This window comes from Ipomoea triloba, chromosome 9, assembly GCF_003576645.1.
Source record: "Ipomoea triloba cultivar NCNSP0323 chromosome 9, ASM357664v1".
Taxonomy (NCBI): domain Eukaryota; kingdom Viridiplantae; phylum Streptophyta; class Magnoliopsida; order Solanales; family Convolvulaceae; genus Ipomoea; species Ipomoea triloba.
The window spans coordinates 8206087-8219477 of NC_044924.1; the positions used below are offsets into that span (position 1 = coordinate 8206087).

At 32.8% G+C, this 13391-nt stretch overlaps 1 protein-coding gene across 1 annotated transcript; it reads right to left on the reverse strand.

Moving 5' to 3' along the window:
- Positions 1–1488: 1488 nt before the first annotated feature.
- LOC116030382 (RRP12-like protein) lies at positions 1489–10589 on the reverse strand. The gene is made up of 18 exons (XM_031272612.1): positions 10001–10589; positions 9203–9746; positions 8526–8786; positions 8082–8179; positions 7216–7426; positions 6728–6909; positions 6401–6640; positions 5641–5825; positions 4975–5068; positions 4828–4884; positions 4608–4742; positions 4444–4512; positions 3854–3967; positions 3384–3545; positions 3174–3302; positions 2846–2947; positions 2555–2622; positions 1489–2446 (listed from the first exon to the last, which is right to left on the reverse strand). Exons 1-18 carry the CDS (start codon positions 10511–10513, stop codon positions 2026–2028), a joined length of 3585 nt encoding a protein of 1194 aa, XP_031128472.1. The 5' UTR covers positions 10514–10589; the 3' UTR covers positions 1489–2025.
- Positions 10590–13391: the final 2802 nt, after the last annotated feature.

The window sequence follows — 13391 nt, forward strand, 5'->3', positions numbered from 1 at the left end:
TAATAACATATATATTCTCCCCACTTTAATATTCGTAATAGAATTCTATATTCAAATTACTAATCGTAATAGTACAGTACATATATCTCGGCAACGTAATATATACAATTAATTAATAGAAACAAATTCTTCAATTTTAACTTTTCCTCCAAAACACTCCTATACTATTATGTATTGCGTAATATTTTAAAATATTGTAATACAAATCCTATTCGTAATTCATAATTTTGAAAAAAAAAAACGCTATTATTTGACAATTAAAATTGCACTATAAATACTCTCAAAAGCAAAGAACAATTCTACTATTGAAATTTTCTATTCTTTTATGCTATTTCTCAATTTCCTCCTTATTGTTTAGTAATGGAGTTTGTTTTTGTCTCTGCCTCCGACCTATCCCAGAACAAAGAAAAACTCTTTAAGGCTCATGTTGATGCGTTGTTATTTGTTCAGAGAATATCAACACTCTAGGGTCAACCAACAAACACTCAAGTGCTTATTCTATTACTTGTAGGTGAATTTTTCCATAATATAGTTATACTTATTAAACATCAAAATAGAAGTGTACCTCAAGATATTGCACGGGCCAAATATTCTTAATATATTATAACAAATCAATTCTGTGCATTGCACAGGTGAAAATACTAGTTATTGATAAAAACAAAATCCTCAATTTTAAGGTCTCGCCCAAAACACTCCAATACTATTAAGGTTTGCTTAATATTGTGAAATATAATAAATTTTCTATTCGTACTATAATTGTACATTAAAATACGGTAATACAGTTCCTAATACAATATATCGTTTTCTACTTTCCACTATTCATACTACAATTGTACATTAAAATACGGTAATACAATTTCTAATATTATATATCGTTTCTACTTTCCTATTCGTAATATAATTCTAGATCGATAATTCATAATTTTGAATAAAATATAGTCTGTTATTTAACTATTAAAATTGCACTATAAACACTCTCAAGAGCAAAGAACAATTATACTATTGCACTATAAATACTCTCAAAAGCAAAGAACATTTCTACTATTGAATATTTTCAATTCTTTTTTTGTTATTTCTCATATTTCTCCTTATTGTTTAGTAATAGTGTCTGTTTTTGTCTCTGTCTCCGACCTATCCCACAGAATAAGGAAAAACTCTTAAAGGCTATGGTTAATACGTTGTTATTTGTGCAGAGAATATCAACGCTCTACGGTCAACCAACAAACACTCAAGTACTTATTCCATTATTCTGAGGTGAATTTTTCCATAATATAGTTATACTTACTAAATATTAAAATATAAGTGTACCTCAAGATATCACACGAGTGAAAATACTATAACAAATACTATTTCTCTACACGGGCCAAACATTTTTAATATATTATAAATCAATTCCGTACATCACACGGGTGAAAATACTAGTTACTAAAAAAAATAAAATAAACTTCGTCATAATTATTGTTGCGTGTGAGCGTGTCAAGAAAGAACTGAGAAAAATAGAATTTCATTAAACTATTAAGAGGTTGGTTCTTTTACAACACACCCCAAAGACTTGAACCACATATGCACGGATATTTTTTGAATAATAAACTTTTTAAAAAAAAATAACGAATACTAAAATGCTAAATATGCAAGTATAGATAACATTATAAAACCTAGATAACTAATAAGAATTTGATTATCTGTCTGCAATGGATAACTGAGGATCTGTTGCATTCAAGAGAAAACTGTATTGCCAAAAGCTCAGTTTGCAACATGTTGCCAGAGAATCCTGAACTGAAAACCATTCCTTGCCTTTAACATTCAATGCGTGCTGTGCAACATATCCTCTGCAATTCACAAGGAAAACCATGCAACATATTACGTGTCGGTGTTGGTTGGCTCTTGGTTCCTTCTGAAAGTAATATGTAGAGAGTGTTTGCTCAAATTTTCCGTTCATTTAAAGCATTCACAGAGACAAGTTTGGTCTTCCTGTCCTCATCTACTAAGCATTCACAGAGACGAGTTTGGTCTTCCTGTCCTCATCTACTGTCTTTTTTGTCGTGTCTTTTGGAACTTGTTGTGCTTTGAGAAGTTGGAGACAGCATCAGGGTGTTGACTATCGGCTTTATTTCTTGGAGTTGTATTCCCAGCACGGGCATCTTGGCTGAAATTCCTCTTCTTGCTGTTTCTGTGTGGTGATGACCCACCCCCTTTCTGTTTGGCAGGACCCAATTCTCCAGCTCTTTTCACTAGTTTTCTACCAGAAGACTCACTTTTCCTGGTAGACAGATCTGTCTTCTTATTGAAATCTCTCTTCCGTTTTCTAGTTCCCAATGAAGATGCTTCCTCAGGAAGGTTACCATTGAAACTTTTTTGTCTCCTTTCCCACTTCCGCTTCCTGGGACCCAAACTACTTTCATCCTTTTGCACATTACTCGACTCTCCATGACCCCTCTTTTGTTGCCTGAAAGCAATAATGTAATATCCAAGTTAATTCAAATCTTTGATTTAAGCAAAGTATCTGATTGAAGTGAAAGGGTTAACTAGTTTTTCAAGAGGATGGTATGCAGACCCCTTGAAAGATAGCTTGGAAGAAGTTGAGGTTGCAGCTTCTTTAAAACTCGTTTTTCCATGACGGTTCTGCACCAAAAGGCACCAGATAATACATACAAAATTGATTGCTCTTTTGACCACACAAAATGGAAAAAGATAATGGGAGTAAAAACAACCATCCCATTATACAGCAGCAGCATGTTATAGCATTCATAAAGCAACAGATTGTGATATCAATCCCAGGCATCACTTTAAGACTACCAAAACTCAAAAACTATTAAGTGTTGAGATGAAGAGAACAGAAGAATACCTCAGATATAGTCTTGAGAAAGTTCCCATATTTTTCAGTTGCAATTGACTTGATAGTGGCAGTACCACATTTTCTTGTAAGGATCTCCATGACAACACTGACCTAAATTTGAGACAAAGCAAGCATATCAACAGATTAACGAAGGTACTGAAGAAACTAACAAACCTTGTTTCTGAATTTTGAATAATAAAATGGTTTCAAGGACAGACTACAATGAACAGAACGCAGAAAGAACCCACAAGTCAAATTTCCTGCTATGTCGCTATCTCTATTCTCTTCCACCATTTTACCCCAATTATTGGTATGCATAAACATAGACAACACAAACCTTTGATCTGAAATGATGACGGGAAGTAGACGACCAAGGTAGAACTCCATTAACAATGTCTGGAAGGAAAATTTCCAGGTCCTTTGATTGAAGGCTTGATACTAATACCTTCACAAATCCCAAAACAGCCTGCCCAAAATCCTCTATTCAGACATACAAACAAAAAAAGGAGGGGAGATAGTACATGGTGGAAGAGCAAGATTCACTCACTTTTATAATTTCAACACCTTTACTTTGCAGCAGTGTAAGAACTGAAGGGACTAGATCAGGTACTAATTGGCAGATATCTGTGTCATTGTAAATCAGGACAGAAAGTGCAGAAACTGCACCACTTTTTATATGAGGGGAGGGTCCGGAAAGGTAACCCATAACCTGCGTATCAAGGTCATACTGTTAATCAACAAATGAAAAGATATATATATCATCTATACACTAAAATGCTACATGCCAAACAAAACTTACTAATCTATGCCCAAAACAAAACTGGAAACCTAGCAGAATACTAATGCCAAGTGCATTTTAAGTAAAGCTAGAAACCTTTTTACTTTGTTAAAATTTTGACCCATCATTAATAAGCATTAATGCAAATTAAATCCATATGTTAAAATCCAGACAAATTGCAAGAAAATTCCACAAATTGCACAAATCTCAAATCCAAAACATGGACAGTGAAGAATTACCATAGTGATGAAGTTTTTATAAGATTCATGAGACATGGGCGACGACGAGTTCCGCAGGTATGAACATATCCCAATAAGAACCTCATAGGCTATTTTTCTACCTTCCTCATTGGACTGCATACAAATGATACCCCCATATTACTCAGCTTATCAACAATTACAATTGACTTATAAAAATAAAATAAAATAAATAATAATAATAATTATAATTACTCAGCTTATCAACAATTACAATTGACTTACAAAAATAAAATAAAATAAAATAAATAATAATAATAATAATAATAATAATAATAATAATAATAATAGAAGAAGTCCTCCAACACAGCAAGCTTGTTTTATGTAACCCAGTAAGCTTTAAATATTATGTTGAAACCATTTTTCTTTGTTTCACTAAACTGATTATTTGACCCATACTCTGATTATCTTTTAAATGATGAAAACATTTTTCTAACAAACAACCAAAATTTGAAGCAACATCATAATTCTAAATAAAGAACCGGAATATATAAAGTGATACGCTCTCATACCACATCTAGGTAAGCTAAAATTTAACACCGGGCTCGTAAACTACATTTAAAAGTTCTTACTTCTTTCAAGGCAAGTATAATCTCATTGAGAATTAAAAAAACTTGTGGGTTCTCCTCATCCATGTTTTCCTGAAAGAAGCAATAGAGAATAAATAAGGTTATCAGAATTTACATGCTACAATATGAGAATGTTACCCAAAGAAATAGTCAAGTTTGGTGCATACCTCAACTGCATGAATCAGCAAGGTTTTAAAGCAGGAAAATCGACTGGTAAGCGATTTGATGTTAGTTGGAGACTTAACACCAATCAATAATTCCATCGATTGAACGAAATGCAAAGAACGGAACCAAGGATGTTTCTGACATTTCATTAGAAAAATGAGTATACTAGGATAGTCAATTAGTCATACCAAAAAGAAAAGGGGTTCCAGTTACAAAACATACCTCGAGCATTCTACTGAGGATGTTATATGCTTCAGCCTGGACAATCTCATCATTCACCTAAAGGTATGAGGTTCAGGAATCAATACTGACCAGGGCTAGCAAAATATAATAGATAACATCTAGCATGGCAAAAAAAAAAAAATATACCTCAAAAGTGCGCTTAGCAATGCTAAAAATAATAAGAATGAGATCATCATTAGCTCCCTCAATAAGACATGATGTCAGCTCCAGTATCAGGCACCTTCACACAAAAAATTCCCTAACTTAGAGACTTTAAAAAGGAATACAAGAATAAATAATCACTAAGAACTTATGATTAAAGCATTTTAAAAAGATCAACTGACAGATTAACTTACTATCACACAAGGTATAACTAAACAGGCTTTTGTTAAACCCTGGCTAGAATAGCAATAGGATGTAGATGGGACTAGGGAATGGTGGACCTTAGCTGCCATCTTCATTGCTAAGTATGTGGTAAAAGTCTTTGGGGTATGTTGTAAAAGAACCCGTCTCTTAATAGTGCAATGAAATTCTATTCTCTTAAACCTTGTTACATTGCACTTCTTGCTTGCCTCACAACAATTATAACGCAGAGTTTTTTTAGAAAAAAATATTTTTAATGTATTGTGCACCGCTGTGATGTGATGAATGATATCAAATATGAAAGTCATTTAAAACTTTTAAAGTAAAAACCAACATCAAAATTAAATATAAAAACACTAGAAAAGAGCAGTCTTCATGAATAACAAAAGAAAAATAAGAAAACCAATAAAAGTTCCACTTCACTAGTTAAAAGAGGTTGACGATAGGTACCTATTAGCATCTTCTTGAATAGAGGTAACACCACCTTCTCCCTCGTCAGGTTTACAATTGGAACTATCTTCAAGCATTTCACATGCTTCTGTGCCAGTTGCAAGCCCGAACCTCTCCAGTGAAGAAATAAGTATATTTTTAATAGTTTCTGAATCAGTGATAGATGCCAAGCATTCAATTGCCTCCTGAGATTTTTTTTATTGTTAGAAGAAAGGAAGGAACAATTCAATACAGTTGCAGGAGGAACAAAATACTTTTATAGAAAAGAATAAAAAATTATGTGAACTAGAATCATCTATGGACCTAAAGATGTCAGATCTTTTTTTTCCTTGGAAGAGTACATAATTTCAAAATCTTCGTGGAAGCGTACAAGTCAAGTCATCCTATGTAACTAGTTTCAAAATAACCAAGCATGTAATCAAGGCATTGGCTCCACCCTGCTACAACCATATAAGCATACAGAACTATCATCTAAGGAAATTTTCATGTACCCAATGTGGCAAAATAGCATATAACTTCATGTCATGTTAATAGACCAAGTTACATGTAATTGAAGTAAATAGGTTATACATCTGAAAATATAAGCCTGTCTATTAAGGAATAAGCAGCCCCAACTGCCAGCAGAATGTTATTTATTTGGCAGTTCAATATATTTGGAAATCAAAGCCACAGTGGAAGTTCTATGGTTTATGAAGAAAGTAACATAAATGCAGAAAATATAAGATGTGTTGCACATGGGGAAAGATATATAACTGAAGACCTTCAGATATTCATGTGTCTCAGGATATGAATCTATTAAGACATCTGTTAAAGCCTGAAGCAGTTCCTTAGAGCAACAACGCATAGCCCTAATATTTTTTTCTGCAGCCTTTTTTGAATAAGAACACTTCTTTTTGAAGTCCGTTGCAAAATCTTTGTTTTCCTCATTCTCGAGAAGTACTCTAATTGCTCCAGGGATACAACAGTGTGCATCTAAATTCTTGTTTTGATTCACCAGTTCCTGCATGGAAGGGCATAGAAACTTCAAGTAAAAGAAGAAACATGGGGTGTAAGGAAAACCAACCAATACACACAATTTTTGACTAACCTTCAAAGATGCAGCAATTTTTTCAAGAATAAAGGAATCCTTCTTGAGAAATGGAATCAGAAGTTTAGACAAAGCACTGAAATTCTGGTGAATATCAGTGGGACCACGACAAAAGGCAGGCAACAAGCCCCAGCAGTCATGGGCATAAGCCTGCAGTTCTTGCCCAATTACTGACTTTTTAACTGGCAAATAGCAGAGATCAAATTCCAGATATAGGTAAAAGATCTAAAGAGTGCAACAATTGTGTTCATAAATCAGATAATTAGAATGAAAACAATTGGTGAAAAATGAAGAAAGCTAGAGAAAGGCACCTCTTTATAGTCAATTGTCTTAGAAGAAATATAAAAATTATGAACAAAACATGAGACAATTACACTATTAGAATGAAGCTCTAAAGAAATAATTGCATTTCAACTAATCTGGATGGAATAATAAAACCCTATATGATATCCTTAAAAATGAATTTATAATTTAAGCAACTCATATACCTTTGAAGGATGCCTGTTGAAAAGATTCTGCAAGTGGAACAATGTGCTCCATAAAGAATGCTAGAGTTGATTGAATAACATATTTACTTAGAATAGGTATGAGCCAAGTGTTGGAGCAAGAATAATCACTGACGCTGACAGAGATTGGTAGCAGTGCAAGTAATTTATCTGGACCCATTGCAATAGTGGCAGATCCAATACACTCTTGAAGCTGGACATACCAAAGAAAAAGAAGCAGATGTCAATCAAGAACCCAGAGGATAAAATGTGACAGATGTCTCAATAACATACTTGTATTTGACACAGTAAAAAATATTTTAGTATGGCCCAGAGCTTTCTCAATAGCATCCTTGGCCTAGGAATACTCTATGTAACAATCTAAAACATAATTCGGATTTAAAATAATATAAGTTGATGTGTAACAAAATAGTTGGAATATGTAGGCTAGTCTTGGCAATTCTAATTCCACTCAACAGCTAGATCATATCATAAAGTAAAGTCAAATAGCGTAATAAACATGGAGAACCATTTAAGAAAGGAACAGAAGAAGTTATAACAAGATAAAGGATGTTATTTTGTAAGATCAAAAAACAGAAAAGCAATACAAAAGAAAAGACATAAACTTCAGACTAACTCTTCAATTGCCTGCATTACTGTGATTTAGATAGGCACACACAGACATAGCAGTTAATTGTTAATTCCAGAATAGGAAAAAAGAAAAGTACCAAACAAAATGTGTAAGAAAGAAGAAAATAAATAAATAAAAGGAAGTTGCAAAAGCTTTCAATAAATGAGCAGTAAATAAATGAAATGTCTTCCCTGCAACTCTAAAAAAGAAATAAATACAGGTTTACTTGAGAGCTTACGTATTTTGTTTTAGAAGCACCATTAACACCAGAAGAAACATTCATCCAATCAGCAAGTTTTAGTAGTATATCTTTCATAGAGAAGTATGATATCTCGCCTGAAATCATGCATGAAAAACAGAGAGTATCAAGAAATTTTTATTGCTAAGAAACTTGGCCCTACTTGCTTTTATTTTTAAAGCAACACTCCCTATTTTATTTTGAGTCATGATGCACCTCCTTTATCACATAGAGAGTGCTGGTCTTCCTAACATATTAATTCAGTATCTTGATTAACATAGCTTAACAAATTTTACCAAAGTCCTCTTTTATTTTCATAATTACTTAGTGTTTTACTGACTAGTTATCACTAATGGTTGTCCTAATAGTCAACTTTCAGCCATATGTTGAGTGCATAATCAATCAATATATAAACTCCACAAAACATAGTAGAAATCAAATTACCAAGTTTAAGAAACAAAACAGATACAATCCGTAGAATATGTTCATTGGGGATTCCATCAGAGCTCCTAAGCAAATTATTAAAGACAGAACAAATAGATTTCACAGCTGCAAATTCAGGATTGTTGGTAGCATTGTCAGCATCATTGTCATCTACCATCTGTTTTTTGATGGATGATAATTTATCGTTATCAGCATGCAGTTCGATCAACTCTTTCAAGATATGTAAAGCTGGCAGAGCAGTAGCTTCAGATGTGAGAAGACCTAAAGAACATGGGCAAATTAGTAGTTGCATGACATGTGCACAATAAAAACAAAAACAAAAAACAAAAAACAAAAAACAAACAAACAAAAACAAAACAAAACAAAACAAAACAAAAAACAAAAAAAAAAAACAAAACAAAACAAAACAAAACAAAACAAAACAAAAAATACAAAAAAAAACAAAAACAAAAAAAAAAAACAAATTAACAAAAACAAAACAAAATCTTAAAAAACACTGAATAATGTAAGAATAAGTTATGCAATATACTTGCTCAAAATCCAAGTAGAAACAAAATAAGTCAGATAACGTTAAATAAGCTAGAAAACCAGCCACCAGACTAGTATGTTGCTTCAGTAACTCTTAATGAGCTATAAAACAAGATTAGACAGCATTACCAACAGATGAGAAGTAATACCGGTAATGGAGCCAATAACCAAATCTAGATGGCTAGAACATCCACTTATTTCACTGGCATAAAGCTTCTTGATAATTTGTTTTGTCAAGGTTGCAGCAACCAGTATATTGTCAGTAGGGTTCTCCAAGCAAGACATGTATGAAACAAGTAACTTTAAAATATTTTCTGAATCTGGAGCTACCATTTCAACTTTTGGAGTGTCTAATATCACTCCAACATTATCAAAAACATGTCTCGTCAAATCTGAGTTACGGGAGCTCATTAGCTTCAACAAATGTGTCAATACTTTTTGGCGCACTTTGACAGAAAGGTATGGAGCAATAGTTTTCATCAAGTTTAATGTGTGAAGCACTTCTTGATGTCCAGATTTTGAGAGGCAATCATCTTTAAATCCATCAACTGCTTCTGGAGCACTCATTTTTATTGCCAATGACATGTGACCTTCAACAAATGAGTACACAAATTTACTAGCCCTTTTAATCACAGAGGAAGACTGAAGTGACTTGATAACTGTTAAAGCACACTCATGAGCGCATTTCCTCACCTGAAACAAAATTAGACCCACAACAGAATGTCACAAATCATATTGTGAATAAGTTTAGCATCAAACTCAGAAACAATGAAACTGGAACCCCTTTGAATAAATACAGCAACTAATATTCTTAACCAACAAACCTATAAATGACCTGGCAATACCATCAACATAGTTTATCAAATTTCAACAGACTAGATAATAGACAAGAAAAGAAGGTATAATATTTCAGGAGTTGTTGCGAGTCTAATTAGAAAGAGAAAGACCTTCGGACGCCTATCAATAGAGAACTTCAAGAGCGTCACCAATCCTAATTTAACTGAATCCCATTCCTCCAAATCACAGAACCCCAACAGGATCCCAAGGCACTTGACCAATGCCCTAGCGCTGGAACTCCCCACCGCGGCGTCGTCCAGTGGCTGCCGTTCCAGCACCGCCGCCAGCATTCCAACGGCATCGGTGGCTTTGGGTGGGGCAATCGCCTTCTCGGGGACCAAAGGAAGAACAATTGACAGAAACGACGAGAGTGCAACCAAGGCATCGGAATCTAAGTTGGAGGAGTCAGAGAGAGTGGAAGCAGTGGCGGCAAAGTAGGAAAAAGGAGTTAAGGGAAGAGACTCGGATTGGATGATGGAGCGGGTGGCGGCGGCCGTGGCGCAGAGGTGTCTATGCTGCGCCGCCGAGGACTTGCCGTAGCGGTCGAGAAGCTGTTTGCATATGTCTGACTTCTCGTTGAAGCGTACTGCGTCCGGGAGCTCTCGCTGATTTTCCATTGCCATGGGGTTCTCTGAAAATTCCGACAAGGGGTTTACCGTTTACGTAGGGTTTTAGCGAAAGAGAAAACTAACAAGGGTGCATCTGCGTATTTTAAGAACCTCGAGGTGTTAATTGCCATGTCTACGAAATTTAGGGGTTATGTGCAAAATGCTTTTCTATATTTTTTTTTTTTTTTTAATACTACTGACTCTAGCACATAACAACTTAATCATAAACACATAACATGATAATTACAAACAACATATTTTGTATTTGCAGTTAATATCTATAATTACAATATTATGTGTTTGTATTTAACACATTATGTGCCTTCAATTTATTGACAAACATATATATCGTCAATTGCAGTTACAAAATATATCAATTGCTACACACATAGTCTTAAGGTTATTTTGAATCAAGGTATACAATACAAAATAGATCCTAATCCATAATATACAGCAAATTTTTGTGTGGACCATGGTCTAAAACAATGTCGTTGAATTTTATTATTATTAGTTATAATAATGTACATTATAAGTTAGAATAATGAAACTTCTGGATAAGATAATGCATTTTATGAGTTAGAATAATATATATTATACTTTAGAATAATGTATATTATAAGTTATAAAAATATATGTTGCTACGTGTTGTGAACATTTTTTTTTACGCAAAACGACGTCATTTTTTAACCCTCCACGCAATAAATATTGATGATATACTTTGCCTTCTAGGGTGTCGGCCCATTTTGGACTTTTCCAATAATGGGACAGCCCATTTTGGTCTTTTTGGCAATGAGCACCACGGGGCCCGTGTCCAATTTTGCCTCTAAGCCTTTGGGCTAAGCCCATAGTTAAAATTCAGGTAATCTATATCATGGATTAATGTCTACGATTGCACCAAAATACAATGGTGATGTGTTTAATTGCAATTTTAAAATATTTAAGAACTTAATTTAATTTAGGTAAAGTTTAAGGGCCTAATTAATCCTTTTTTCTTAAAAAAAAAAAGCTTAATTCAAAAAGTATTTTTAAAATGTTTTTAATAACAACTAAAGAAATAAAAGTTTGTTTGACCGATTAATAATAAACATAATACGTAAAATACGACTAAAGAAATAAAAGTTTGTTTGACCGATTAATAATAAACATAATACGTAAAATACGACAAATGAAATATAAGGCAAAAAAAATAAAAAGAAATATTTCAAAAGTAATGTATGCAAATTATACTGGGGACCATGGAGTTTCTTTTGCAATATAGACTTAATCTAAAAAATGAATATACAGTACACTGATAATGAACTTTAAGACCTATTCACAAGATGAACATTTATCTAATCTACTAGTATTTTGTACGCGCGATGCGCGAAAACTTATGCCCAATATTAAAATATTAATAAATACAAATAATTAAAATGTATAATACAAATTATATATACACAAATAATATATGTATTTTATACACACATATATGATTTACCATTCATAGAAATTTAATTAAAATATAATCAACCATTAAATTAATTATATAATAATTTTAATAAAATGACAATTAAAGAATAGGAAAAAGATATGATAAATATAGGTGTAGGGTAATAATGATGGAGTTAAAACTAACGGTGTTATAACGGTGTAAGGGTAATTTTGTATAACAAGAATGTAGTAGGGACAATTTTGTCTAATAACATTAAAGTGTACAACATTTAAAGTAAAATGTACACATTTATTAGCATCTAAAAAAAGGGACATAAATCAAGGATATAACCTTGATTGAGACTTATTGTTTTTAGATAACGATTGAGTTATGCGAGTTTGGGCCTCTTGATGATACTGTTTTAATAATGTTAATAATTTCCTTTAGATTGTAAGTTGTAACCCAAAAAAAAAAAAGTAGATACTATTTTTTAAAAATAAAGCTTATTATGTTTTTAGATAACGATTGAGTTATGCGAGTTTGGGCCTCGATGATGCTGTTTTAATAATGTTAATAATTTCCTTTAGATTGTAAGTTGTAACCCCAAAAAAAAAAAAAAAGTAGATACTATTTTTTAAAAATAAAGTAAAGCTTTTAGGACACTTATTAGCATTATTAGATATTCAATCGAAAAATATATATATTCCGGATTGGAGGGAATAATGTTGTGGTATTGGTTACTTTAGTAGGGTTCCAATTAAAGTGCAAGGTAAAAGCAAAAGGTGCAATTATGCAAATGCCTTTTACCCAAATGATTATTACCGAAAAACAATATTTAATCTCTTTGACTTATCGCTAACCTTTTTCTGTTGGGACACATACACCATGATGTAAATTATGTTAGTAATTAACACCTTCCAACCACTTTAATGGCATGCCTAATCACCTCAGTGCATGTGAAAAAGATACAATGTCTACCACTGCATGTATATTTTAATCCAGCTACCTGCGCATACTTAATTAACCTTTATTCACCTTTCATCATATGTCATGGCAAAGTACTTTTGTCCCACTAAAAAAATATCGTATAAACTTGTGAATTTGTGACTAATTCATTCAAAACATTTTGTAGTCTTACCTTCAATATCAATCTAATAATAAGTGCTATATAGGTAACTATGTAACTTCTTTAATTTAAATATTATTTCTCAAATAAAGATAGTTAAAATTTATTACGTATAACGATATTTTTCACTTCTCCACTTTGTTAGCACGTCATCACTCACTATTTATTCGGTGTTATGCTACGTCGTGTTTATTGGCATGTCATTATTGTCACGCCATTTAATCATATTATCATGTCATATCAACATTAATCTCACTTTATCGTATTTAACAATAATTATTATTATTTAAGCAACTGATAGTGATTATAGGAGCATGATTTGGCTCAACCAAGCCTGCCCGATCATAATTGAATAT